Source organism: Bombus pascuorum, chromosome 7 (genome assembly GCF_905332965.1).
Source record: "Bombus pascuorum chromosome 7, iyBomPasc1.1, whole genome shotgun sequence".
Lineage (NCBI taxonomy): Eukaryota > Metazoa > Arthropoda > Insecta > Hymenoptera > Apidae > Bombus > Bombus pascuorum.
In genome coordinates this window covers 5556936-5581946 of record NC_083494.1, presented here as the reverse complement: position 1 = coordinate 5581946, position 25011 = coordinate 5556936, and the positions used below count along the sequence as shown (strand labels likewise).

Here is a 25011-nt window from a genome sequence, read left to right as displayed (position 1 = left end):
GATAGAGTTAAAACACGAAATATGTATTGACAGGTTAATATAGGTTATAAGAGCTTTCTACTTAGCATCTTCTTTATTTATAGATATTATAAATTTATAAAATGAAATTTTATATGTTATAAAAATATTTTAATTTTAAATGTTAAAGTCATGAAATGCAATGGCATTAAAATTTAGTATATATATACATATTTATTATTAGTATTAAAAGCTGCATCTTGCTAAGTACCAAAAACGACCACTATATGTCGCTACTAAATAGCATATACCTTGAGTTCAGTTTTTTAAAAATCCAAATGTGGACTTACCTAATGATACCATAATCACTTGTTCGCTGATCGAATGAGAAACAGTACGTTCTTCTTTACACATTGATTGTTATACACAAAGGATTAGAATACAAGTATTACTTATGTAAGTAAATATTCAGATTGTCTTTCTGTAATTTATTATATTATATTTTATGTTTATTAATAACATATATTTATTTTCTATCTTTTAGTAATTACAAATTTTATATTATTTATTTAACGAAGATATTTTTGTTATTCACTTAATTTATGTCCTTTTTCGCTAAATATTATAAAAAATACTTTCTTGTAAATAAATGTTAATATACATTTGTAAAAGTTATCATATTTTGTTAAAATTACTACTTCAACAAGTTTGTTATGAAAGTTCAACATTTTCTTTATTATTGTTTATGATTAAAAACAAGTACATTTCTCTTATTATTTATTGCTGTATTAGTAAAATAATACATGATTGAAATATATGTAAAGATGACGGCTTCATTAGTGTACATTGAACTGTTTTCATTTTGAATCATTAGATCTTAATTTCTGTTTTAAAATGGTGGTCAGTGTACACTAACTATAATCATGACTTAAAATGGTACGCTGGAAATTACTTTGAAATTAATTATTAGCATTATGATATTTTCAATCTTATAAATGGTAAATTATTTATATAATTGAAGTAAATAATATTACAAAATAAGTACAACATTATAAAAATTATAACATAAATTTTCTTGTTATAAGTAAAACATGTATATCGTTGTTTATTGTTTAACATATAAGATTAATATCATGTACGTATAAGCATATTCATATTCAACAATTACAAATACTTTCTTTATGAAATATTTAATATCATTTTGAAATTACTATAATATAAATATTTTATAAGATGCAATTCGATAGAAATAGAAAAATGAATTGTTTCGAAAACAATAAGAAAGTGAAATTATATAGGAAAACCATATAAAACGGAATATTTTATTGTGTTATGGTTGTATAAAAATAAAATTATATTAATAGTAAGTACATATTTCATTATTTAAATAAAAATATAATTACAATTTTCAAGACGGATAAAGAAGGTAGTAATTTATTAGAAAACATTTAATAAACTGTATTTATTATTAACTGTATTAACTGTTTATATATTAAATAATATATATTATATGTAAGATCCTTATTATAATATTTACAAGTATACTACTACAAAAGTTAAATTTTGTTACTCTAGGAACAGATGGTTTTATGTGAACCATATGGCTCCATCAAACAGCACTTGATGTGCATCTGTAGATCTATAAATAGCTAAAATTTGAACTCTTTGTAACATGCAGTAAAGAAAAGTATATTCGCCAGAAAACTATAAAATATGAAGTTAAGATTATCATATATGTTACTTAGTTATACAAAATATTAGGACGAAAAGTATAGAATGTAAAAAAAAACACAAATGTTTATATATTTGAATTTCTTCTTTCTTTCCTTATTCACACTATTGCGTGTATATGCATACATATATATGTATATATGTATGCGCTCACACGTATATGCATGTACACGCGCTCGTATATCATACACATATTAATTTAAATACGCATAATTTGAATTATTTATATGATTAAATGTATTTAAAACTATACATTAAAGGGAATTATTTTTGATAATTATTATTCAAACACAATGATTTTACTCATTAACTATAAAAGCTTTAATTATTGTGATAATTTATTAACAAGGATGGTTTACTTTATCCATCAAAGAGTCATCAGTAATGACCTCTTAACTTCTTATCTCAATAACAGCACATTCAATTAATTGATCAAAGGAAGCATTTCAGTTACATAGCATATACTTTTGTAGCTATAGCAATGACATAATTTTCAAATTATTTAAAAAATGTAAGAAAACAATAAAAAGAAAATAATTAAAAATATTCAAGAAAGATATACACACTCAGTATCATGGAATAAAGTTAATATTTTTTGTTTCAGAATATTCTTTTAAACCCAAGACATTAATTAACAATAGTTGAAAATGAGATATATGTTAATACTATTTCTGCAGTTACTTTGTATAGATCTGAACAATGCTAGAGAAATTACGTAAGTTCTTTCATTATTCAATTAATATAATTAAAATAGTTATTTTATATACAATTTTATATTAACAACAATTACATAAAAATGGAAAGTCAAATATCATCTTGTTATCCATCATGAATATTTACTAAGCTTCTGTTATTACAATATATTTACCGTAATATAATTTTTAGACATGAAGATATTAAAGATGCAATGTTAAGTTTAGTACATATGATGCGAGAAAATACTGAAAAATTAGAAAGGCATGAGGCACGAGAACGTCAGCTGGGAGAGCAATTAAAAAAAGCAATTACAGTATTGACAAAACGTATGTCAACTATTGACTCCTTAAAATTACAGTTGACAAAACTTGATGAAAAAGTAATGGGAATAGAACAGTTAATCTCTCAGGTATCTGATAATTAACAAAGTAGTTCTAAGTAACCAATATTAGAGAAAAACTACTTCAAATTTATGTATATTTATCATATTAACTTTTGAACAAGTTTATAATGTGCAATTTTTTTAAAAACTCATATTTCTATAGCAAAACTTTCTATATTTTTGCAATAATACATACATGTATTATTGTATATAACGTACATGTAATATGTATGTAATATAATATGTTATAATATAATATTACACTAAAGAAAAATTTGTTCCTATTTCATTTAGAGAGATGAACGAGAAAGAATACAAATGCAAAAGACTGTGGATAGTTTAGAAGATTTAGAAAGTCGTTTAGAGGGATGGCTTACAGATATTGAAAATAAAGTATCAGAAGTAAATAATAGACCAGATACTACATTACCTCCACTAGATAATCACACTCATATTATTTCAAAATTAAATAATACAGAATTATTATTAATGGAGAGAATTTCAAAAACAGAGTCGCTTTTAAAATCTGAAACAATAAAATTAAAAGAAGCCACAGATGTTCAATCAGGAACAACACAAGCATTATTGACTGAGGTAAATAGCATGTTTAAATTTTCATTTAAAAACTTATTAAAATCATATGCTCTGTAGATCCAAGATATTGGCACAAGGCTTAGTGATCTTGAAGTTTCACTGGAAAAAATTAAAGAACAATCACAAAACATAAAAAAGAAATTACAAGAACCACAATTTGATGCCATCTCAAATATTGATAATTATACAAGAATGCTACCTTCTATAAAGAAACATTTAGATGATACTTCTGATCAAATTAAGGAATTACCACAGTATGTATCACTACTCTTGTCAACAATATGTTGTTATGAAACGTAAAAAAAATTTGTTTTAAACATTGAATATACAAATTAAAAGGTTTGTCAGTGCACTAAGTTCATTTGCATTTGTATTAACATAATTTTATTTCCAATTTTTATGAATAATTATGAATTAATCATAATTGTAAATCAATATTATGTATAATTTGATTTAAAATTTTTCTTTAGAAATAAGAATTAATGAATATTAAATTTTATTTAGAATTACTGAAATGCAAACTCTACATAATGAAACTCAAACACTTTTGCAAGAAGCTAAGCATACATTAAAAGATATTGTTACTAAAGGACTTAATAACATTGAAAATAAATTAACAGAAAGTAAAGATGAAACAAAAGATAATATAGGAGCACTTAGGTATTGTTATGTAATAACATACTTCTGATACATTTTAGTTCAATTATTTTAAAATTGTAATTTATTTATGACAATCCCCAAAATATAATTTATATTATTACCTTGCTTATTCTTTTCATTTGAATATTAACTATAATTCAAAATTTTTATATAAAGTTTTAAGCATCATCACTATGTGTCAACATAAAATAACTTTTTATACACAAAATAATTTCCTTAATCTTATATTTTCAAAATATTTGTATTTATGACCGTATTCTTTAAATTGAACAGTACAAGCATTATTAACAGTTATGATCCTCTGAATAAAAAATAAAATTACTATGTATTTTGCGCAAGAATATCATAAATAAATTGCTAATTAGTTAATATTATCTTTCTAAATATAACAATTCAATAATAATGAAATAATTCAATAATAATGAGTATTTCGGAGGTTTTAGAATGGACTTGGCAAATAATGCTGAACATGTAAATCAAGAATTAAATGATCTCGAAAAAGGGCAATCTGTAATAGTATCAATGGCTGATCATGTCCTAGATACTAAAAGAAGAGTTGAATATGGTGTGCATCAAATTCTTCTAGAGGTAGGAGATTTAGTGAAAGCACAAGGTACAAATATTAATAATACTCTAAATCAAAGATTTGATGGCATATCAAATGATATTATGGACAATCAAAATGGAGCTTTAGCAAATTTAACTACTAAGATGGAACAAGAAATGAATCAGGTAATGATCAAAAATATATTTTTCTAAAAGATTATTATTGAACATTAAATATATTGTATTTATTAAATTTTTTTTAAATAAAAGGTGTGGCGACAAATAAATGTCATGTATCAACAAATGACAGAAAGTGCAAAAGCACTAGATAAATTACATAAGCAAAATGAAAAATACGTTAATGGTACAACTTCTACCATGGGTGGAATGGAAACTAAAGTAAGACTTGATATTGAATAAAAAAATGCTTAACATATTACTTTAGATACTTATATGCGTGTATTCTTACAGGTAAGCGAAATAACAAAACGCATGACCGAAGTTGATGATAATTTAAATTATCTATTGGGAAGACTCTCATTGGTGACACAAGAATTTAATCAAATTAAAACAGGATTAGGTAATGCACTAGATAATATTAAAGCATCATTTAAAGAAGTTCAAGATAAAGCAAATGATTTAAGACATCCAGGACCACACCCAATACCTGAAAATTACAAAGAATTTAATGAATCTGATAACAATAAACCAGATGGTAAGCTTTTACCATATACTGACAAACACATTTTTAGTCCTCAAATTAATTAAACTTCATATTTTTAAAACTTTAATGTATAACTTTAAGAATTAGACTATTTTATTTTTGTGCTAAATATAATATGAAAATTTCTTAACACATTTCATCCATTTAATTTAATTTTTATTGGATTTTTTACGAACTAATTTAGAAATGTTCCCTCTCTAAAGTTTAATAATTTTTATTTGAAACGAAATATTTGTTTTAGTTGTGAAAATAAAATAAAACAATATCAATTTTATATCGAGGATATTTTCATCGTTAATGGCACATATCAAGTTATGTTCAGGATTTGTTTTCTACATCACTAATATATGTATTAACATTCATGATAATAATGTGTATCATCATCATATGCTATATAAGTGTTTGAAAATGTATCATTTTAACTTCTGTTTAATGATAATGAACACATAATTTAAAAATATAAATACAAATTATCTTTATCATTACATTTCAACTATACTTTGAGCATTGTAATTTTTAAATATCATGATATGTATAACTCAAACTGTTCTTAATATATTGTTATAAATAATTATTATATAAATTATTATATAATAAAATTGTAATAAAATACAAATAATAATTAAGATTTACAATATATTAGAGTCATTAAAATATAAGAAGCCTGGATCAATATATTTTTATACTGCCATATTTTATAAATAAAAGAAGTTTAATCAAAAATAAAAATGTGAAAGTATGTAAAATAATAAAATTGTAAATATATATAGTATTATGTATAATAAAATATTAATATATACTTCCGTACAAATTCCCAAGATACAGTTTCATACATCTTTACCAAAGAAATTTTTCTACTTTCAGAGCAGAAAAAGTTCTCCACTTTGAATATTATTTGCACCTTTTATTATTAAATTTTCTAAAAGTATAGATTATATTGTAACTTTATTTTTGATTAAGAAATTATTTACGGAAAATACAATGAAAATAAAATAAATTTGCATGCAAAATATAAGTTAAAAATATAAAAAATAAAAGTAAATATAAAGTGAGTAAATGATGTTTTCTTCTATTATATGTATTACACTACATTTACCAATATGAGTAATTCTTATTTACTATTCCAAATTTTTAATTTTTTATAGAGCGCTATAATTTTATTGTATGTAACACATACATAGGCATCCGCAGATATCTACATATCTACATACTTTTATTTAATTATTTAATTTTATAAATCGTTAGTCACAATTTGCATTGAAAACAATTTTTAAATTTATATTTTAGATACCACTCCTTAAATAAATATGATTAAATATTATGCAAACAAATTAACCCTTTCACAAAAACAATATAAATTAGCATTTTATGAAAAAGACATGTACATTGTCATAAAACAGATTTAAAATAATACTAAAACTATGCTTGTGAGAGGTACTATATAGCAGAGAATTATTTCTAACTATTATATGTAATATATATATATATATATAATTGTATAATGCATATCATTAATCCCATTATATTGTTATCTTCTTACTATATTCAAAATGTATTAATTGACCATATATATACAAGAAATGAATTCATTGCTAATGATTGGTTTGTACATTATAATGAATTAATCTTTGTTACTTTTTATTTATAACTGCATATAATGGAAAAATTAACATAATATGTTATTTTTACAACAATAATATTTCATATCATCATTCATGTATTTCATAATTGTATTTTGTACGAAAATTTTAATCGTAATTTTCACTTTTTATATTAAATACAATTTAGAAATATTAATAGTACATATGTTGAAACTTACTATGTTTTGAATATAATGTTATACAAATTGGTATTTTTATTTCTTTAATTTTTTGAGTAAACAACTTGGTATAAAAATGAGATGTAGTAAAATTCAACTTTGTAAAATTGTATTTTTTTCTTTTATATTATAATGAAACTTTTTTCAAGCTGCATAAGAAGTCATTGTATTTATTTTATATAAACAATTTTATATACTACATTTTAGGGATATTATACAATTATCATATTTGCATTTAAACTTCATTACATTTGATCATAATATGGTATTCTTACTATACTTTTCACTTAAAAATATAATTTTATATGTACATTTAATAACTTTAAATTTAATGTATAATAATATTTATTATATACTGTATAATCCTAATGTATTAGTTTTCTATAATTTGTTATTATAGGTCCACTATATCCAGCTAAATAAAAACTAATATTTTATATATCTAGAAAATTTTATAAATATCGAATAACTTAAATATTTAGAAAACTGTGATGTTGTTTATCTCATAATCAAGGCATAAAAATATCTGATTTTCAATTAAATATGCAAATACAATTTTTTACTTTTCCAAATATTAAGTTTAAATTTTGATGCTAATTATGCTATTATAATAATATTATAAATACTAAAACTTTTTAATTACCTTGTAAATAAATCACAAAACAGTTTGAAAAAATGTAAATGTATGAAATATTTACATTAAATTATATTAACACCTTTTGTTAACACTTTCATTAAATCATCCACTATATAATGTTACACTGCAAAATATAGACATAATCAAAAATTATTTATTAGTAAATTAAAGATTTATTATAAGTATTTTTTTATATAGATAGGAAAATACCAAACAAATCTTAGAACACAACTTTGCAAATTGTACATACAATTATATTATGTCAATGTTTCTAACATTTACTTTCGTAGCAATATAAAACAACTTTCCTTAGAAAATGGGAAATCATTCATGGGAATATGTTGCATGTATAAATGGAAAGTAACATTTTATAAATGCTGCTTATAATTGCTTAGTAAAAGTTTAACTTCAATTATATAGATATTAATTTTTTTATAAGACATGTGATAAATATACAGCTTAAATTTTTTATTTTAAAAATTAAAATCAATGATTTGAAAATTTATAAATTTGTCAAATTTGTAGATTTGTTATAATAACAACGATTATGAGATAATCACTATACATGTGTTTTACATAATATTAAAAATTTGGATATGTGCCAACTGAAAACAAATGTACATACTTTAAAACAAATATATATGCACTTCTTTAATTATAGTTTAAACAATGATTACTATTTTGCCAGAAAAAATAAAAGTTTATCAGAAAATTAAATGATTATCTTCAAATGTTGAGATGAGATTAATTATATTTATATATATTAATATATTATAAAATATATATATAGTATATTATTGTTTACGGTAATTATCTTGTAGATATAATAATTTTCAATCATTTAATTTATGAAATGAACTTGGTAGGTGAATTGATTAATAGCAAATTGCTATGAATTATATCAGTTACCAAATATAATATTGATTTCTATAAACTTAGATATTATAATCATTTTCATTATATTTATAAATTTTACATATTCAATAATTTGGATTGTTGAGCATATTAACAAAATTAAAATTGAATTCACAGATGAATTTCAAATCTTTAATGTTATATGACGAAGTATACCAACTTGTTCCATATATTTCTTTATGAGAAAAGAATGTATAACTTGCTAAAAATTTATCATAATTTTTGATAGTTTTATATTTTTGAGCTATTAATATTTAAGCTATATGAATTGCATTGGATACTTCACATTAAAGCATATTCATTAATCATAATGGACGACCATTTATGCTATATATGAGAAAGATTAACAACTAACATCGACTGCTTGCTTTACAGTACATTAGATACATTAACAAGCTCCCATGATAAGCTTTGGTTATTTTAGTAACATTGTAAGTAATTTTTATTACAACTCTTTGCAGTGCTACATTTCTAGATGACATTTTATGTTTTAATTAGATTAATTAAGTTTCTAGAATATTTTTATCAGTAAATACCTAACAATGTAATAAGTCTAAATCATTATTTGCATAGTTTGATATTGTTACTATTAATATAACTTATGTGGATATTTCTAGCAGAAATATATTAGCACAGCAAAGAAGTGTTGATTGTAACCTATATACACCCCCAAATGCATTGGAAACGTCATTAAAAATGCCTACCCTATGATAAGCAGTGAGTTAGAAAGTTATAACATATTGCACATACTCAAGCTGAGATTTTCTTACATATTATAAAAAGTGATGTAAGGTCTCAGCTGAGCAATTATTAATGCCATTTTCTTTATCAATCTTTTTTTTTACAAAAGAATTATTTAAATAAAGCTATGTAATTAAATTCGGAGTATTGGACGCATTATATCGGAATGCATTACATTAATTTTCTAAGAGCGATAAAGAGTGCAGGATACTTATAATTCGTTTATATTTATTTCTGAATGCATGTAATATACAATTGCCTTGGCAGTTTATAAGTACTGAACAACATTATATATTCAATGAACCACATTTTTGGATAGTTACTGTTAACTCAGTTTAAAGAGAAATGTCTCTATATAATCTAAATAAAATCATAAAATGTACATTTACTAAATGTTTATGTACTTATTCAAATATAAGTAATAAATATATTATATTTATATGTAAAAAAATATAAGATATATGAGATAAGCATAAGAATATTAATAAATATTGTCAATTAATTTTATGATTTTACAAGTTATGCCATTATAAAAAATGCTGGAAATTTGTGATAATGAGTGGATATAAGAAAATGTAATATTTATATATTTTTGAAGTATCCATACACTCTTTTCTGAATTATACTCTTAGAATTTGTCTAAGGTTAAGCAGCTGCTAGCTTGAATCACTGGATGTAGATATGCGCAGCTGACGTTTGCTACGCCTTTGGGGGTGTGAGTGGTCCTAGCTGCTAGTAGAAGCAATAGGACTAACAGGGCTCAAAGGACTACGTGCAGGATCCCTGAGACAACCCGTCAATGTAATAGCTACTTTGCGACTTCCAGCATCATTACGATGTTCACACAACCAAATTCCTTGCCACGTACCCAAAGTCAATTTGCCATCAGTAATTGGAATACTCAATGAAGAGCCCAGAAAACATGCCTTTATATGCGCTGGCTATAAATAATATAATTATATCTATGTATAAATTTATAAGTCTATTTTTATAAAGTTACTATATTTATAATTAAAAAGAAAAAAGCTGAACTTTTGTTTTAAAATGATCTGCTATTAAAAAAAATATAATTATCAGCATATTATTTTCTCTTATATTTAATTGCATTATTTTATTAACATAATATTTATAAACTACAACAAAAATTCAGAGATCTATATATATATATATATATAATGCACATCATAATTTAATTTCAGGAATAATAAGAGATATTTCATAAACTTACCATATCATCTGGTCCTTCACAACTGTGTTTATAGGGCAAACCTTCAGGAACTATTGTATTAAGCATCATTTCTACATCATCTCTAACATCTGGATCCCAATTTTCATTTAATGCTAAACTTGCTGATGTGTGAAGAACTAAAAAATAATGGAAATTATTTATGCTATAGGAAAATATCTTCATAATACTTATATTAATTCTATGAACATTTTATTACTTCATCTGATTAATATAATTAGTTTACTTAATACATTACCTATAAGTATATCATTTTTATTTCCACAATACTAATACAGAATTTTTAACAAAATGTTGTTGTTTTAACAATGTGTTAAAATGTAGCAAAATGTATACATTTTTTAATTTTACCACGGTAATTAATAGTATCTAATATTAACATATTTTTCTACGTTTTCCTTTTATCTTATCAAGTTTATATGTATCATTAAAGGTTATCAGTAATAAGAAAGAATATTTCGTATTCTTTTTAATACATTTTAGTATATTTTTTAATTTTCTCTTGGATTGTAATCCAAATTAATAAAAATAAAAATATTTGTAAATAAATGTTTATTGCTTTGTATATACATATATAAACATTATATATATAATAATATAGTATTATATATATACTATTACAAGTTATATTAGTATACATGTGGATATGTATATTAGTAAATATGTATACATATACTACGCAATATAAATATTATTTTCCAGGGATATGTAATACATTAAAATTGAACTTTTACTTGGAAAAAAAAATACAAAATTTATTAATGCTTTGTCTAAAAAATTTAAATAGCTTTTTCTGTACTATAATGTTATGGTGGAATTACTTTTTATTGAAGAAACTCACTTACTTTGTATATGACAAAGTCCGACTGAAAATTCGCAGAGTTCAGGAATTCTTCTTAAGATTTCCTCGGTAACGTGATGGATACCTCGATGCTGTGGCCTTAGGTTAATCTTTGTTTGAAACCAAGCAGAGCCGATTTGAATTCTTCTATTTGACGAGGCCATGATATGATATACGCTGTAGAGATTACACACTTAACTAGACTCGGAATAAAAATTTTCTCGCAAATCGAAGATACGGTAAAATCTACTTCAAGCGAAAAATCACAAGAATACAGTCCACTCCATTGAATATAGTATGCGTCTAGTATCTTCGCCGCTTGCCGGCTACAAGATGTATGGATTTACCCACATCTTTTAAAGATTGTCTAATTGCATCTGCTATATTTCGTATTCATAAAAAGGTTATGAGAAATAATGATTCAATGTGCACATACGTATCACGTTTACATACATATATACGCTCACCTTCACCTACACGGAATATCATAAGTATCAGGTACGCATACTAACAGCGAAAAAACGAGATGATAAAATTATTTCGAAATAAATCATCGTATCACTAAGAGATTCAAAATCTTTTAGCAGAAAGTCCGCTCGGTAGAATTTTAACAATGATAAGCCATATTGTTTGCCATATCAAGTGTCAGAGAATAAATAAATCGAATAGTAATCCAAACAATAATGTAAGTTGCGTTCAGTAATGGTACGTTTTCTACTAGAACCATTTTATTTCTTATTGATTGGTTCCAATATAAGCGGCAAATTAAAAATTATAAATGCCGAATAAAGAGAGAAGGAGTTATAAATATATAATAGCAATAACAATTCTGTGCATTCAGGAATAATAATTTTTAATATTATAAAGTTATCATTAATTTAATTTTACTTTGTTATACGTATATATATATGTATAATTGTATAAATAATTATTCACAATCACAGCTATCAATATAATTATTATTGACATTGTCTTAATTTTTATTGCTTATATAGTACTTTATAGAAACGCTTATGTTATGTATTATATTATGTTATGTCGTATATTATATTAAATAAAATAGAAAATTAAAATTTTCCTCAATTTTAAATTATTGGGTAAAATAGTAATTTTTAATCATTCTTTAATTTTATTATAAAGTTCATTTCATTTTATATAAGTAAATACTTGTCTTTCAAAACAGATTAATTATTCAATAATAACTACAATGTATTATTTAAACTTAAGAATTGTTTTAATATATATATATATAATTAGAATATACACATAAAAAATCTTTTGTATAGGATTGCTATTGTTTACAAAGCAAGTTGTAATATTATCTTTTATCTATTATTTATCTCAATTTCACAAGTTAGAATAAATATAAAAAATCAAGATGTCCTGCACATTACTTTATTGTTCATGAACAATGTGAATAGTTTTAAGTCTCAGGGTATACAAAAACTTTATCTTTATGTAAAGGAATTTGTAATTTTGTCTATTTATTTTTTAATTACATTAACTTTTTGACGATGTATCAATTTGACAACGCAAGATAAATTAAATTTGGGAAATGAGAGGCAGGTAATAATTAAGAAAACATTAAAAATAGTTTAAATTTAATTAAAACAGAAAATGTATATATTATTTATGAAACTATATATTGATTCATTGATGAAATTTCATTCATGAAATTTGTATATTTAAAGAATTTATAACAAGGATATTACATAGTTCCATTAAGGAAATAAGCTTTCTTCTGTTATCTTAATTACTTTTTTATGTCATGTAGAATTCAGATATTTCTGATCTTTCTAAATTGTGAGCAGTAACGAAAGTAATTAAAGTACTTTAGTCATATATTCTATATATTACTGTATTTATTGAATATTGTATTGAGTGAAAATATATAATATACAGTAAGTTATTTAAATTTAGAAACTAATTACAAATTTATAAGAGAAGGTGTAATATAATAAAAAAAAAAAAAAAATAAATAAGTAGTTTTATTTTTCCCATATAACCAGACTTTAAATTTTTATTTATATACCTATGCTGGACAATATCTTATTATTAATATGTGTATTATGAAAATCACTCTACATATAGTTGTAAATCTGGATTGATTTCTATAATACTATTTTCTAATTCTTTAATATTACAGATTGGATTTTCTCTTAAATCAAGTAACTTTAATTTATGTTTTGTTAGTAATTGTAATATTTCTTCTAAATTATTTAATTTATTATTTCTTAATGATAAAACTTCAAGATTCTGTAACATAGGAAACTCTTTTAAATTTTCAACTTGATTGCTTGAAAGTGACAATTTTCTACAACTTTGGAGTAAAGATAATTGATTTAAGGAATGTGATAAATAATTTGCACTAAGATTTATTTGCTCAAAGAAACTGAGATATTCGTTATTGCTGAGTGTGGTTAAATTTAATCCAGAAAGATCAATTTCTATTTCTGTTTCTTGATCTTCTTCTATATTCCATAATTCAGATATTTTGTATTCAATTATGTATTTGCTCCCTGAAAAAAATTCATTGTTTAATTTCTAAATTGAAATAACAAATAATTAATTATTATAATTTAATCAAAATTATATTTTAACATGATTTTATATATTTTTCTAACAATTAATTCTATATCTAATTTTATAGCATTTATAAAAGTCATTAATTTTAGAATCAATTCTCCAATAAGAACAATCAATTTTATCAAACTTAAATTCTACAAATTAAAGTTAGCAACTGTAACATTTATATAAAATTTTTCAAATTTTTTAAATTTATATATTCAGCAATAATATAAACTTACTTAATCTTAAATAATCTAGAAATAAGTTCTGCAGAGTGTTTCAATCTTAACCAGACCCCTAAATATATTCTTTATCTTTGTATAATTGCAACTTGTGCTGCTATTGTGTCAGACACAACTTCTTTTACAAAGTGCATCACTACTGGTTAACGTCACTCTGAGCACTTGTATTACATACCCAAACATTGTCTCAGAATTTTATTTTATCAATATTCAAGATTACTTTGAGACTATATGATAGACAATATATTTATAGAATAAATTTCCTGCCAAAAAATAAAAGTGATTTTCAAAAAACTTGGTAAAAATTACCTTAAAATGAAATTTCTTTTCTACAATATTTCTTTTTTAAAACCATTCACATTATATCTTAAACATTTTCTAGTATCATTAAAGTTAAAAGAAATATGTAGCTGTTTGGTTAAGGATGAAACATTTTGTATATATATCATTAAATTTTTATAATTTATTTGTTAAATATACTTACGTAAATCTTTATAATAATTAGACCGAAGAGAATCAATACTAACAAGAACATTCAAATTTGTTAAAATATTTTCATAAAACTGTATAAAATCGATTTTTTTCATTAAAAGAATACTGGTTAAATAACCCCATTTATTATTAGGTTCCATTTCTACAAGTTGTTTGTAACTTGATAATTGTTCTAATAATTGAACTTTATTAGAACAGGATTTATATTTCCTTTTTCTATATATCCATTTCTGATTAACACAGAGTAAAGGATAAAGTATTCCTTCAATTTCTATCTGAACATTCTTTGCTTCATTTAACTGTTTTTTAAATTTTCCAAACCACAATTTCGAAATCTTTGTTTCATATAAAGATTTCCATTGAACGTTCTCATTTTCATTATTTATTTGTAGACATATTGACTCGGCTAGTATATTTTTATTAGCAAAAACGATCACATTACTATCTTGTATTAATGCTTGAGAAAGAATAGGAAGACATTCATGGGTATCTAATAACCATCTTTGGTAGAACCAAGCACTAGTATCACTAGGATCTGTGAATGTGGCATTCATGACCAAATCTAATTCTAAAAGGAAAATGGTAATTTTGTTATACATATTACAAAATAGTGTCAAAGCACATATATTTTACAAATGCTATTAATATTCCATAAAAGCATTACCTTGTTTCTTTTTTTCATCAATATTGTTTTGGTCAGAATTATGAAATATTTTTGATAACAATAAACTCCTGTAATGCCAGGAAGAATAATTAGAGAAATTATTTAGAATCTTTGAGGTGGCAAATTCAAATTCTTCTTCAGGAGAAATTCGTGCTTTTTGTACAACAAATTCCCTATAATTCCAACAATGAACTAAAATAGACCAAAAATAATATTTATATATTTTACTATTTTGTAAAGAATAAAAATAAAAAATTTAATAACATTAGTAACTTACAATTTCTGTCATCCAAATTTAAATACTTGGTGCATAACATTAGTTCCCTTTTCCAATCACATTTTACTAAATGATTCATAATCCATATTCGTTGATACCATACCCAGTAAGATTTAGGATTTTGTTTTAAACAATCTTCAGTAAGTTTTAATTCATTTTGATAATACTCTTGCAAAAGATTTTCATCCCTGTTTATAGTTATATTACATGTTATATAACGTTCATTTTGATGTTAATTTTATATAATATTTGGATTTAAATATATATATTTATTATTCTGTGTTAGAAAAATTTTTCTTCATGAATCTCAAGTGATTAATATATATATATTTATAGTATCACTGTATTATGTATAATACATTATATATAAAAAATTGGTTAATAAAATATCAAATAAGATGTACTTATTATTTAATATTAAAGAGTTTAGATAGCAATTAATCATTAAAAAAATATTAAAATTATTGCTACCACATAATTACCAATCATTATTTGTAAATGCCTCTCTACGAATATTCCATAAAGTATAAATATCTGGATTTTGCTTTACCATACGTTCAGTAACCGTCATTAATTCTTCATCATAAATCTTATCGTTTCTCTATAATATATAATATTAAATAGTTACATTTTAATAAATTTAACTAAATTACTTTTTCTGTATTTTATTTTTTAATTTGGCTGCTTATTATTTAACTATATGTGATTATATAAACACAATTAGTACTATAATATATATTAAGTGATATATTTGTGAGATTACTTTCTTAAACACAATACTCATGCCAATTCTATAACGTGAAAGTTTTTCAGCTCTTTCCTTCTTCTTCAATGCTTCCTGTTCTGCAGTTGTTTGAACTTTTACTCTGCCATGCTAAAAATTTATTATTTTTTTATTGCAAATTTAACTATATCAAATGTGAAATATACAAAAAGTATATATAACGATCAAATAATGAAAATGTTACATCAAAGGTATTAAATTATTTTATTTCCTTATTTATAGTATATACCACCTCTGATAATTATATTTAAGTACTAATAATTTATAAGGATAATAATGAAGTAAAAGTATAGTCAAAATATTAATTTTAATTACCATGTTGAATATCTCTCCTAATCTTTTTTAATATATACATATATTTGAAACTTTTACCTAACTTTGAGGTTAAGTTTGTTTGTACTGTTTTAATTATAAATACATAGATATGTAATATATATATTATATATATGTATCTTATTTATTAATTAATAACTATACTTTCGAGATTAATAGATATTATTCGTTCCTAATAGCTAAAGTAAAATAATATTATAAAATCACAACTTCATTTTTTTTCAAACATTTAGTTCAGCTATGAAGCTTTAGATATTAGTTGACAACTACTGACAAGTTATATAATATATGCGTGCACAAATGTACATGTATGTCACCAGGTATCATTTATGTTTGAAGATGTCTATTCGATTCAATAGTTAACATTAAATTTTTGGTTTCTTTTATTCACAGACAATATGTAAATTACCGACTGTAATTTACATACTTTACTTAACTGTTACGCGGTTGTCACGCCTGCGCAAAATATATAGATGTAGAAGTAAAATATAAATTACATAACCTTTAAAATTTATTCATGATACAAATTCAATAGTACACAAATGAAAATCAATTATCAACAATACCGGTGGAAAAAACGTTTTACTCAATTAACCTGTTGATATTATTACATCTACTCTATAATTAAATTAAAATGAATTTATTAAAGATCGAATATGAAATATAAATTTTCCTCTTACAAATTGTAATTTATAAATGCGTAATATTAAATTCCTATCTTCTAAAGAATAAACTCTTTATAAAGTTAATAAATTGTTTATGAGAGTCAATGCAAATGATAAGTGTTATTAATTATACATTTAGTTGTTTATAATCAACAATAAATAAAAATACAAATTTGTGCTGAATATTTTCTTGTAATTTTATTAGATTATTTATTAAATTTCGTATTAGAACGAAAATTAAATGTGATTAACGTGTGATCTATAAAGTTTATTACGAAAGTGATATATTTTGTAATTTTAATGCATAACCTTTTTTGTAATTGTCATATTACTGAGAGGTGCAAAATAATCTATTTAATAATTTATTATAATCTGTGTATATAGTAAGACTGCATAATGTCTATATTGCAAAGACTGTCAAGATTTCCACAAAATTTATATTATGTTAAAAATGTTATTAAAAGATATCCAAAACGAAATGAAAGTATTTTATCAGCATCTCGACATTCTTCAATGTTAAGAACTGTATTTAAAGCAAGTCTAGTAGGAATTTCTATTGGATTTCCTGTTGGTATAGCTATTACCACAGGATATTCTTGGTATAAAGATATGGAAGCTTCAAAAACATATCACCTTCAAGGAAAAGAAGAAAAAATTAAAATACTTAAAGAAAAACCACCAGTACCAGTTTCTAGAGAAGTAATTTGCGTTTACATATTAATTCATGCTTATTTAATTCAAAGCTTAACATTGGTTTTAAATTGGTTTTCATATATCAAAATACTTTCTTATTTTATTTTTATTGCAGATTATTTTTCCAGTGGCTACTACTGAATTAAAATTAACTCTTTATCAATATCAGACATGTCCTTTTTGTTGTAAGGTAAAATATTCATATGTATCATTTATTTAATAAATACTGAATCAATAGTATGATAAAGATATAATTAGTAGCATGTATATTTTTAAAGTGAAAATATAAGTATAAAATATAGTATCTAAATTTTAATCACATTTTTTTAGAAATAATAAATTATTGTTTTCATAAATTGTGATAATTGTAAGTATAAAACCACTTTAGGTCAGAGTTTTCTTAGATTACTATGGAATATCTTATGAAATTGTGGAAGTTGATCCTGTACTACGGAAAGAAATATCTTGGTCATCTTATAAAAAAGTACCAATACTTTTAGCACAAGTAGATTCAGGATATCAGCCTTTAAATGATAGTTCAATGATTATTTCTCTACTAGCATCATATTTGAAAGACAAATCCCAAAAAATTAATGATTTAATAGAATATTATCCAAGCATAGCAATGCATGATGAAAATGAAAGATTGAAATATGAAATTATGAATAAATATTTCTTAATGTATCAAGATAATTTACCTGCAAATAAAATTATGGATAAGGTCATGTAAGTTCCATTGTAGAAAGAATAGTTATTAATCTTTTTATGAAATAAATTGAAATAGATTAATTGTAATAAGAATGTAATAAAAATGTTGTGGTATTAAAATTACAATGCTAATACTTATATTTTATGTTACTAATATTTATTTAGGTTTTGTATTTTGAGTAACATATTGTTCTAGGGAAGAGCGTAAGTGGAGAAAATGGGTTGATGATGAATTTGTGCACACACTATCACCGAATGTGTATAGAACACTTGATGAAGCTTATAAAACTTTCAATTGGTTTTCTGAAGTAAGTAGTTTAATAACATTTAAGCATCATAACATACTATATAACCAAGCAAGATAATATAATAATTTTAATGTATAAATTAACCCCTTGCCATACTCTTACGAGTCTGAGTCGTGATGAGAATTTTGAGCCAAACTTGAATATCACGAGTCAGGCTCGTGGTCTTAATCTCGGGCCTAGTATGAATGCCTTGAATGGTGTCTTTTTTCTAAACACGGGCGCGGCTATCTACGCACTCAGTCGCACGATATCATGTTTCAAGTTCAGACACTGTCTCTGCCACTTCGGCTCCTTTCCCGGACATTCGGGCGCAACGTTTGAGCCCAGATTCTTCCGAGTATGGCAAGGGGTTAAAACAAGAAGGTAGAATGAAAAGATACTTTTTTGATCAATTAGGTTGGTAAATGGGAAGAATATTTTCCAACATGGGAAAGATTAATTATGATAAATGTAGGTGCAACAGCTATGTGGCTTATATCAAAACGATTAAAAAAAAGACATCATTTAAAACAAGATGTTCGACAATCTTTATATGATGAAATCAACAAATGGTTAAACGCTATTAATAAACATGGTGATACATTTATGGGAGGAGAAAAACCTAATTTATCAGATCTTGCTGTATATGGAGTTTTGAAGAGCATAGAAGGATGCAGTGCTTTTAAAGATGCTTTAGATAATACAAACCTTAGCACATGGTATAATGCTATGACAAAGGAAGTAGAAACTCATTCAGGAAGCAAATATTTAATGACTAAATAATATAAATAAAACATATTGATTTGTATTGTTTACATTTTTATTATGTTATTGTTTACATTACAGTTTTATTATCATTTGTTTGTGATTGTTTTTTTATAATTCATTTTGATGATTAAAGGATACTAGATAGAATAAAATTATATTTTATGCTCTTTTATATTGGTATTACTACAATAAAAAGACACAAGAGAGATTATATTATAAACAATAAATTTGTAATTACGTAGAAATTAAAGAACATATGAATAATAACAGTTCAGTTCAACATATGAGAAGAATAATAACATAAAATATAACGATAAAATTAAATATACCTATATTTAAACATAAAATCCAATAATGATGTAATATAATAATGATACAATATTTATTTACAACTCCATAATTAGCAAAAAATAGTACACATGATTCTTCAAACTCTCAGTATTTTACTGCCTGTGATAGTCGTAAGAAAGGGTAGCAAATGAAGAAGAAAGTCCTCCAAATCAAATAAAAATTATTATATCCTATAATATTATCATTATAGTGTATATGTCATATGTATATGTAAAATAAGAACATGCTTTTTATTTAAGCTACACATGGTAGCTGACGATACATTAATGAGAATCCTTTATTTTCCACTTCTCCAACTTCATCGCCATCTGTGACAACATATAGTACAAATGGCTTGGAGAAAGCTAAAATAAAAAAAGTTATTATATTTAATAGAATCATATAGTACACATATATATATGTAAATTTTGTCCATATATATATGTGATACGTTATAAATAGACACAGAACTATGTAAGTTATTTATATTAAGTATTTTATGTTTGGTTAAAAAGAAAATTATAGATATATTAAATATGTACTTACATGTTTTTGTTATAAAGCCATTACCACAAAATCGTTCTGTACCGACTGCAATACCATTTTGAAATGGATGTGGAATAATAACAAAGTCTTTAGTGCAATTGAGTCCTTGTTCTGCTGCATATTGAGTACCTATTTATTTACAAATAATTATACTAATTAATAATATTAAAATAATAATTTGTTTTCATTTAAGAAACGATTGTTTTTGGACGTAACAAATTATTTTGCAACATTTAATAAGTATAATGTGGTTTCATTAGAATTAGTCAAATTTGGAACCAACTCGAAGACGTTTATAGAAGTTACAAGACATTGGGAACATACATTTTTAGTAAGAAAATAATATATAGCATCTTAAACATATAATTAGCGTTAAATATGATCTCAGGAAATATTATGGCTTATATAGTAATAATAGTGGAGAATTGAATGTGATTTTTAACAAACATATGCTTACAATAAATATTTTGTAATTTCTACATACATTTTCAAATTTTACTGATATAATCATGATAGTTATGCCTCATTACAATACTAATAGAATTTCAAAATGTTTTGTATGATATATTAATGTATGATATTATAATGACAATAATATATTAATGTTGTTAACATAAATATTATGACTATGTAAGTAACTAATTAGGACATCATGTTACCTATTAAAGTAGAGTCAAATGCACTAGTATCTCCAGAAACAGTAAATGAATTTGAATTTGTTTGAGACCATTCAATGGCACAATATCCTTGTGCCATTCTTACACATACACCATAATTCGTATTTGCGATTTGCCGTGTACCTATTGGTGGTTCTAAAATAATTTTTATTATCTAAGTTTTATAACTTTTATTATTTTTTATTATTTAGTTATCGTTAATAATTATATGGCATTTCCATGAATAATAACTATCTTCTAGTAATTAATTTTTATTAATATCCATAAGAATACTTTTTTTTTTAGACAAAATATTACAAAATTTGATAGTATAAAACTAAAAAAATACAATTTGTTGAACTTTTGATATACAATAATTATTATAGGTATACAATTTATATATTCATAAATGTATATAAAAAATTTTACTGTAAACTATAGTTTAGATTTTTTAAAATTCTGGTCCTAAATATTTAAATATTTAATTATTATGTAGTTGTAGTTTGTAACTGGCACATTACTGTATATACTGTATTTTTGTACTTTCTGACATATTACTGTATATATTACAGTCATGTACATTTGTATATGTTTTAAGTAAGTGGTAATGTATATAGTTATTTTTAGAAAATAACTAATTTCTGTAATTATTAATAGTTATAATACCTCTTGGATTTTGCGTTGTGCCATAATTAAAACTTGTTATGGTACCTGTGACACTATCGTAATACTGTAAACATCCATTTGGGGCTGTAAGAAGAATTCTATAATCAAGTTATTAGTTAGAAGTATTTTAGTATTAGATATCATTGGTTACTTCTGTCTTAAAATAGCAATAACATATTCTCGATATCTTACTTTTTATAAGCTAAAAAACTGATATAATTTTTATAAATAAAAGGCTAAAATTATTTTAAGTTAGAATCTTTTTTAAATATTAATTTACTTAAACATCAATTTTTAATTGTTAATTATGAAATATATACCCATTTAAAAAAAGGCAGTATGAAATATGTGTATAATATACATACCCTTATATGTTGCATCACAGGGTAATTGTTGAATTCTTATATTCCAACGACGATCTGTAGGATATCCAGTATTGGTATCAATCGATATCATAATAGGAGTATCGTCATTGAAATCCACATATACTGAAAAATTGAAATCAACAGAAGGGTTGATTAGTGTTAAGTTATTATAAATGTCATTAATAATTGAATGTATTTACAAATACATAATATGAATACATAGTTTCATATGGACATAGATTTACCAATTAATTTAAAGTGTGATTTTGAACATAGAAGATATAAATCATATAAATATACCCCTGCAACTCAATAGTTCATGAAATATATGTATATGTATTATCAATGAATATAAATATAATTCAACCAATTATAAATTTATTAAATTTTTATCTATATTTTCTAAATTATTTTGTTTAAATATAGGAAGCTATTTTACTATTTAAAATTCATAAATTAATTTTTCATTTACCCGGGTAGTGTTTCTGCAAAGGTTAATTGTCTTATTTCAAATTAAGTATATTATTTATTAAATATTTATACAATTTATATTGTAAAATTCTAATTATGACATATTTATTTATAATTACATATAATTTGATATTTATATGCAATTATTGTGTTAGTAATTTTATTTATTACCATGTTGATTTGCATTTTCTCCACAAATTCGAGGTATCCTGCTTCCAGATGAAGAAACTAAAAGGAGATCAAGGTCACAAATTCCACTAGAATTCGGTGGAGCAAGATTAAATTCCAAGAAATCCAAACGTAACTAAAATCAATTTAGGATATTACAAATTAAACATGAATCATATTATAACTTTTTACAGAAGTAGAAAAAGAAAAAAGTATATGCTAATCCAATTTTCTAGCAAAGTTTATATCCTTTAATTCGATCAACGTTTAATTCAGCGAAATAATGATTATGATGAACTTAAAGCTTTTAGCATATTCTAGTTGCTCACTTGGCATATATTTGAATTGCAACGTTGTACTGTTATTGCGCATCGTCCTTGTCTTTCATAAGTTGTTGGATATTCTGGATTTGTGAAATATGTATTATTTACATTTGTTGTGGAACCACACGTCTTTTGAACTGTAAACATTAAATTTAAATGAACTCGCTATTCAAATTTTATAAAAAATTGTTTGAATATTTTAATTACTTACAAACACAGCAAATACCATGTCCATTTGCACAACTGCCAGATGATATTCCACCATAACTACGGCATTCTCTTCTGGTAAAGCAGGTACCATTTAAATTGTTGCTAGCAAGGCATTGCGAGTTTGCAAATCGAATAACACTGAATAGCGGGAAGACTGTTTAAAAATCGATTTAATAATTTATCATTTTCATACATAATATAAATGTTTATGTTATATTATATAGTAAAAATAAATGTAACTACCCTGAAATATTAATTGCATTTTATAATTTTTATTATTTTTATTTTGTAATCGTCATTTTTAAATACAATTTCATTCATTTTTCTGTTACTTACACCTTCCGCGAGACATTGAATTTGGAATTTCCGTGATATCATCGTTATCCAATCTGTAACTAACGATATTTACAAAAAGGAAGATCGTCAAGTAAGCTACACGCAACATCTTTCAAATTGTAACTGTTCGAAATACACTCAATTCTTCTGAAGATTTCGTTCAACGGTACTCAAGAAATCAGAACAATTAGCGTGCAAATGAAAACCAACTTACTACCTACTATTCGTGTTTATATAACTGGATTATCAAGATATCCATTACAAATAAAATTTGTCTAAAGATATGTTCACTGATAATATGATAAATTTGTTACATATATAATATCTTATACTTTAGAATTAATTAAATTCAGATAGACTCTTCATACAATATTGGTCCTAATTTCTAAGAAATTTCATTAAATATAATTAATTAAAGATAATATGTGCAAAAATATTTAAAAAAAAGCGAATAGAATAAATAAAGGTACAGATCTCGGTACAGACCGAACGATACAATATCGTTATAATCTCATAACGAAGAAACTGTGCGATTTAATAAGTTTATACAGGGTGAGTCACTTAAGCCAGATCACCTGAATAATTTCTTCAATTCTGAACATAAGCAGAAATGTTTGAAACAAAAGTTGTTTGGTTCCGAGGAAGGCCATTACATAATGATCAAAACTTTTTATCAGGTGGACGAACTTAGGAAATTTAAAAGTCACTTTCATTTTTTTAAGTGGGTCTATGTATATTTGAACTCTTACGGTTATAATCCCTCTCAAAACGATTTCAATGGTCATGGCCATTCTGGAACATATTCTCGGCTTTGTTAACAAAGTTATATTCAATCAATTCAAAATGTAAACAAGCTCTGTCGAAATCATTATCGCGATCATAAAATTTTTGTTTCAAACATTTCATTTTATCTCCAGAATTGAAAAAATTACTTAGATTGCTCGTCTTATATAATCAACCCTGTATAAT

At 23.9% G+C, this 25011-nt stretch overlaps 6 protein-coding genes across 10 annotated transcripts in view; 3 read left to right on the top strand and 3 right to left on the bottom strand.

Annotated features, from left to right (window-relative positions):
• Positions 1–280: 280 nt before the first annotated feature.
• LOC132909240 (centromere-associated protein E) lies at positions 281–10886 on the top strand. 3 transcript variants are annotated; one of them, XM_060963946.1, is made up of 10 exons: positions 281–414; positions 2294–2404; positions 2575–2794; positions 3062–3361; positions 3419–3615; positions 3866–4021; positions 4465–4753; positions 4838–4966; positions 5039–5282; positions 10603–10886. In XM_060963946.1, exons 2-10 carry the CDS (start codon positions 2337–2339, stop codon positions 10623–10625), a joined length of 1626 nt encoding a protein of 541 aa, XP_060819929.1. In that variant the 5' UTR covers positions 281–414; positions 2294–2336; the 3' UTR covers positions 10626–10886. The 3 variants fall into 3 exon arrangements, with proteins under 3 accessions (XP_060819929.1, XP_060819930.1, XP_060819928.1); XM_060963947.1 differs by lacking the exon at positions 10603–10886 and adding an exon at positions 5533–5875; XM_060963945.1 differs by lacking the exon at positions 10603–10886 and having other exon boundaries at positions 5039–5444.
• LOC132909268 (UPF0047 protein YjbQ) lies at positions 7261–12123 on the bottom strand. 3 transcript variants are annotated; one of them, XM_060964005.1, is made up of 4 exons: positions 12003–12123; positions 11495–11667; positions 10632–10768; positions 7261–10344 (listed from the first exon to the last, which is right to left on the bottom strand). In XM_060964005.1, the coding sequence occupies exons 2-4, from the start codon at positions 11652–11654 to the stop codon at positions 10129–10131; spliced, it is 513 nt and encodes a 170-aa protein (XP_060819988.1). In that variant the 5' UTR covers positions 11655–11667; positions 12003–12123; the 3' UTR covers positions 7261–10128. The 3 variants fall into 3 exon arrangements, with proteins under 3 accessions (XP_060819988.1, XP_060819986.1, XP_060819987.1); XM_060964003.1 differs by having other exon boundaries at positions 11495–11870; positions 11958–12106; XM_060964004.1 differs by having other exon boundaries at positions 11958–12105.
• A 1334-nt stretch (positions 12124–13457) lies between these two features.
• LOC132909241 (geranylgeranyl transferase type-2 subunit alpha) lies at positions 13458–17027 on the bottom strand. The gene is made up of 7 exons (XM_060963948.1): positions 16833–17027; positions 16497–16607; positions 16216–16334; positions 15734–15921; positions 15457–15648; positions 14785–15360; positions 13458–14009 (listed from the first exon to the last, which is right to left on the bottom strand). The coding sequence occupies exons 1-7, from the start codon at positions 16833–16835 to the stop codon at positions 13567–13569; spliced, it is 1632 nt and encodes a 543-aa protein (XP_060819931.1). The 5' UTR covers positions 16836–17027; the 3' UTR covers positions 13458–13566.
• Positions 17028–17338: 311 nt separating this feature from the next.
• On the top strand, positions 17339–20018 carry LOC132909257 (prostaglandin E synthase 2). The gene is made up of 5 exons (XM_060963989.1): positions 17339–18214; positions 18324–18398; positions 18597–18934; positions 19113–19224; positions 19621–20018. Exons 1-5 carry the CDS (start codon positions 17912–17914, stop codon positions 19984–19986), a joined length of 1194 nt encoding a protein of 397 aa, XP_060819972.1. The 5' UTR covers positions 17339–17911; the 3' UTR covers positions 19987–20018.
• LOC132909258 (uncharacterized) lies at positions 20002–24308 on the bottom strand. The gene is made up of 9 exons (XM_060963990.1): positions 24043–24308; positions 23708–23860; positions 23503–23633; positions 23177–23309; positions 22535–22657; positions 22170–22253; positions 21507–21659; positions 20848–20976; positions 20002–20666 (listed from the first exon to the last, which is right to left on the bottom strand). Exons 1-9 carry the CDS (start codon positions 24149–24151, stop codon positions 20557–20559), a joined length of 1125 nt encoding a protein of 374 aa, XP_060819973.1. The 5' UTR covers positions 24152–24308; the 3' UTR covers positions 20002–20556.
• Positions 23411–25011, top strand: part of LOC132909251 (PRKCA-binding protein-like) — a 37755-nt gene continuing 36154 nt past the window's right edge. Inside the window, exon 1 of the mRNA XM_060963977.1 lies at positions 23411–23421. The gene's annotated coding sequence lies outside the window, so the exon portion shown is untranslated. The remainder of the gene's footprint in view (positions 23422–25011) is intronic.

Bases quoted from the DNA above. Each gene is read 5' to 3' on its own strand.
- LOC132909240 (XM_060963945.1), top strand. From the start codon at position 2,337: ATGAGATATATGTTAATACTATTTCTGCAGTTACTTTGTATAGATCTG. The intron at 3,616-3,865 runs GTATGTATCACT...AATTTTATTTAG, and splicing joins CAAATTAAGGAATTACCACA to AATTACTGAAATGCAAACTC. The intron at 4,967-5,038 runs GTAAGACTTGAT...GTATTCTTACAG, and splicing joins TGGGTGGAATGGAAACTAAA to GTAAGCGAAATAACAAAACG.
- LOC132909268 (XM_060964005.1), bottom strand. From the start codon at position 11,654: ATGGCCTCGTCAAATAGAAGAATTCAAATCGGCTCTGCTTGGTTTCAA. The intron at 10,769-11,494 runs GTAAGTGAGTTT...ATTATTTTTTAG, and splicing joins CGGACTTTGTCATATACAAA to TTCTTCACACATCAGCAAGT. The intron at 10,345-10,631 runs GTAAGTTTATGA...TATTATTTATAG, and splicing joins GTGAAGGACCAGATGATATG to CCAGCGCATATAAAGGCATG.
- LOC132909241 (XM_060963948.1), bottom strand. The intron at 16,335-16,496 runs GTAATCTCACAA...TATATATTATAG, and splicing joins TGAGTATTGTGTTTAAGAAA to AGAAACGATAAGATTTATGA. The intron at 15,649-15,733 runs GTAAGTTACTAA...GGTCTATTTTAG, and splicing joins AAATTTGGATGACAGAAATT to TTCATTGTTGGAATTATAGG.
- LOC132909257 (XM_060963989.1), top strand. From the start codon at position 17,912: ATGTCTATATTGCAAAGACTGTCAAGATTTCCACAAAATTTATATTAT. The intron at 18,399-18,596 runs GTAAAATATTCA...AAACCACTTTAG, and splicing joins CATGTCCTTTTTGTTGTAAG to GTCAGAGTTTTCTTAGATTA. The intron at 19,225-19,620 runs GTAAGTAGTTTA...TTGATCAATTAG, and splicing joins CTTTCAATTGGTTTTCTGAA to GTTGGTAAATGGGAAGAATA.
- LOC132909258 (XM_060963990.1), bottom strand. From the start codon at position 24,151: ATGTTGCGTGTAGCTTACTTGACGATCTTCCTTTTTGTAAATATCGTT. The intron at 23,634-23,707 runs GTAAGTAATTAA...TAATGTTTACAG, and splicing joins ACATGGTATTTGCTGTGTTT to TTCAAAAGACGTGTGGTTCC. The intron at 22,658-23,176 runs GTAATAAATAAA...TCAATTTTTCAG, and splicing joins AGAAAATGCAAATCAACATG to TATATGTGGATTTCAATGAC.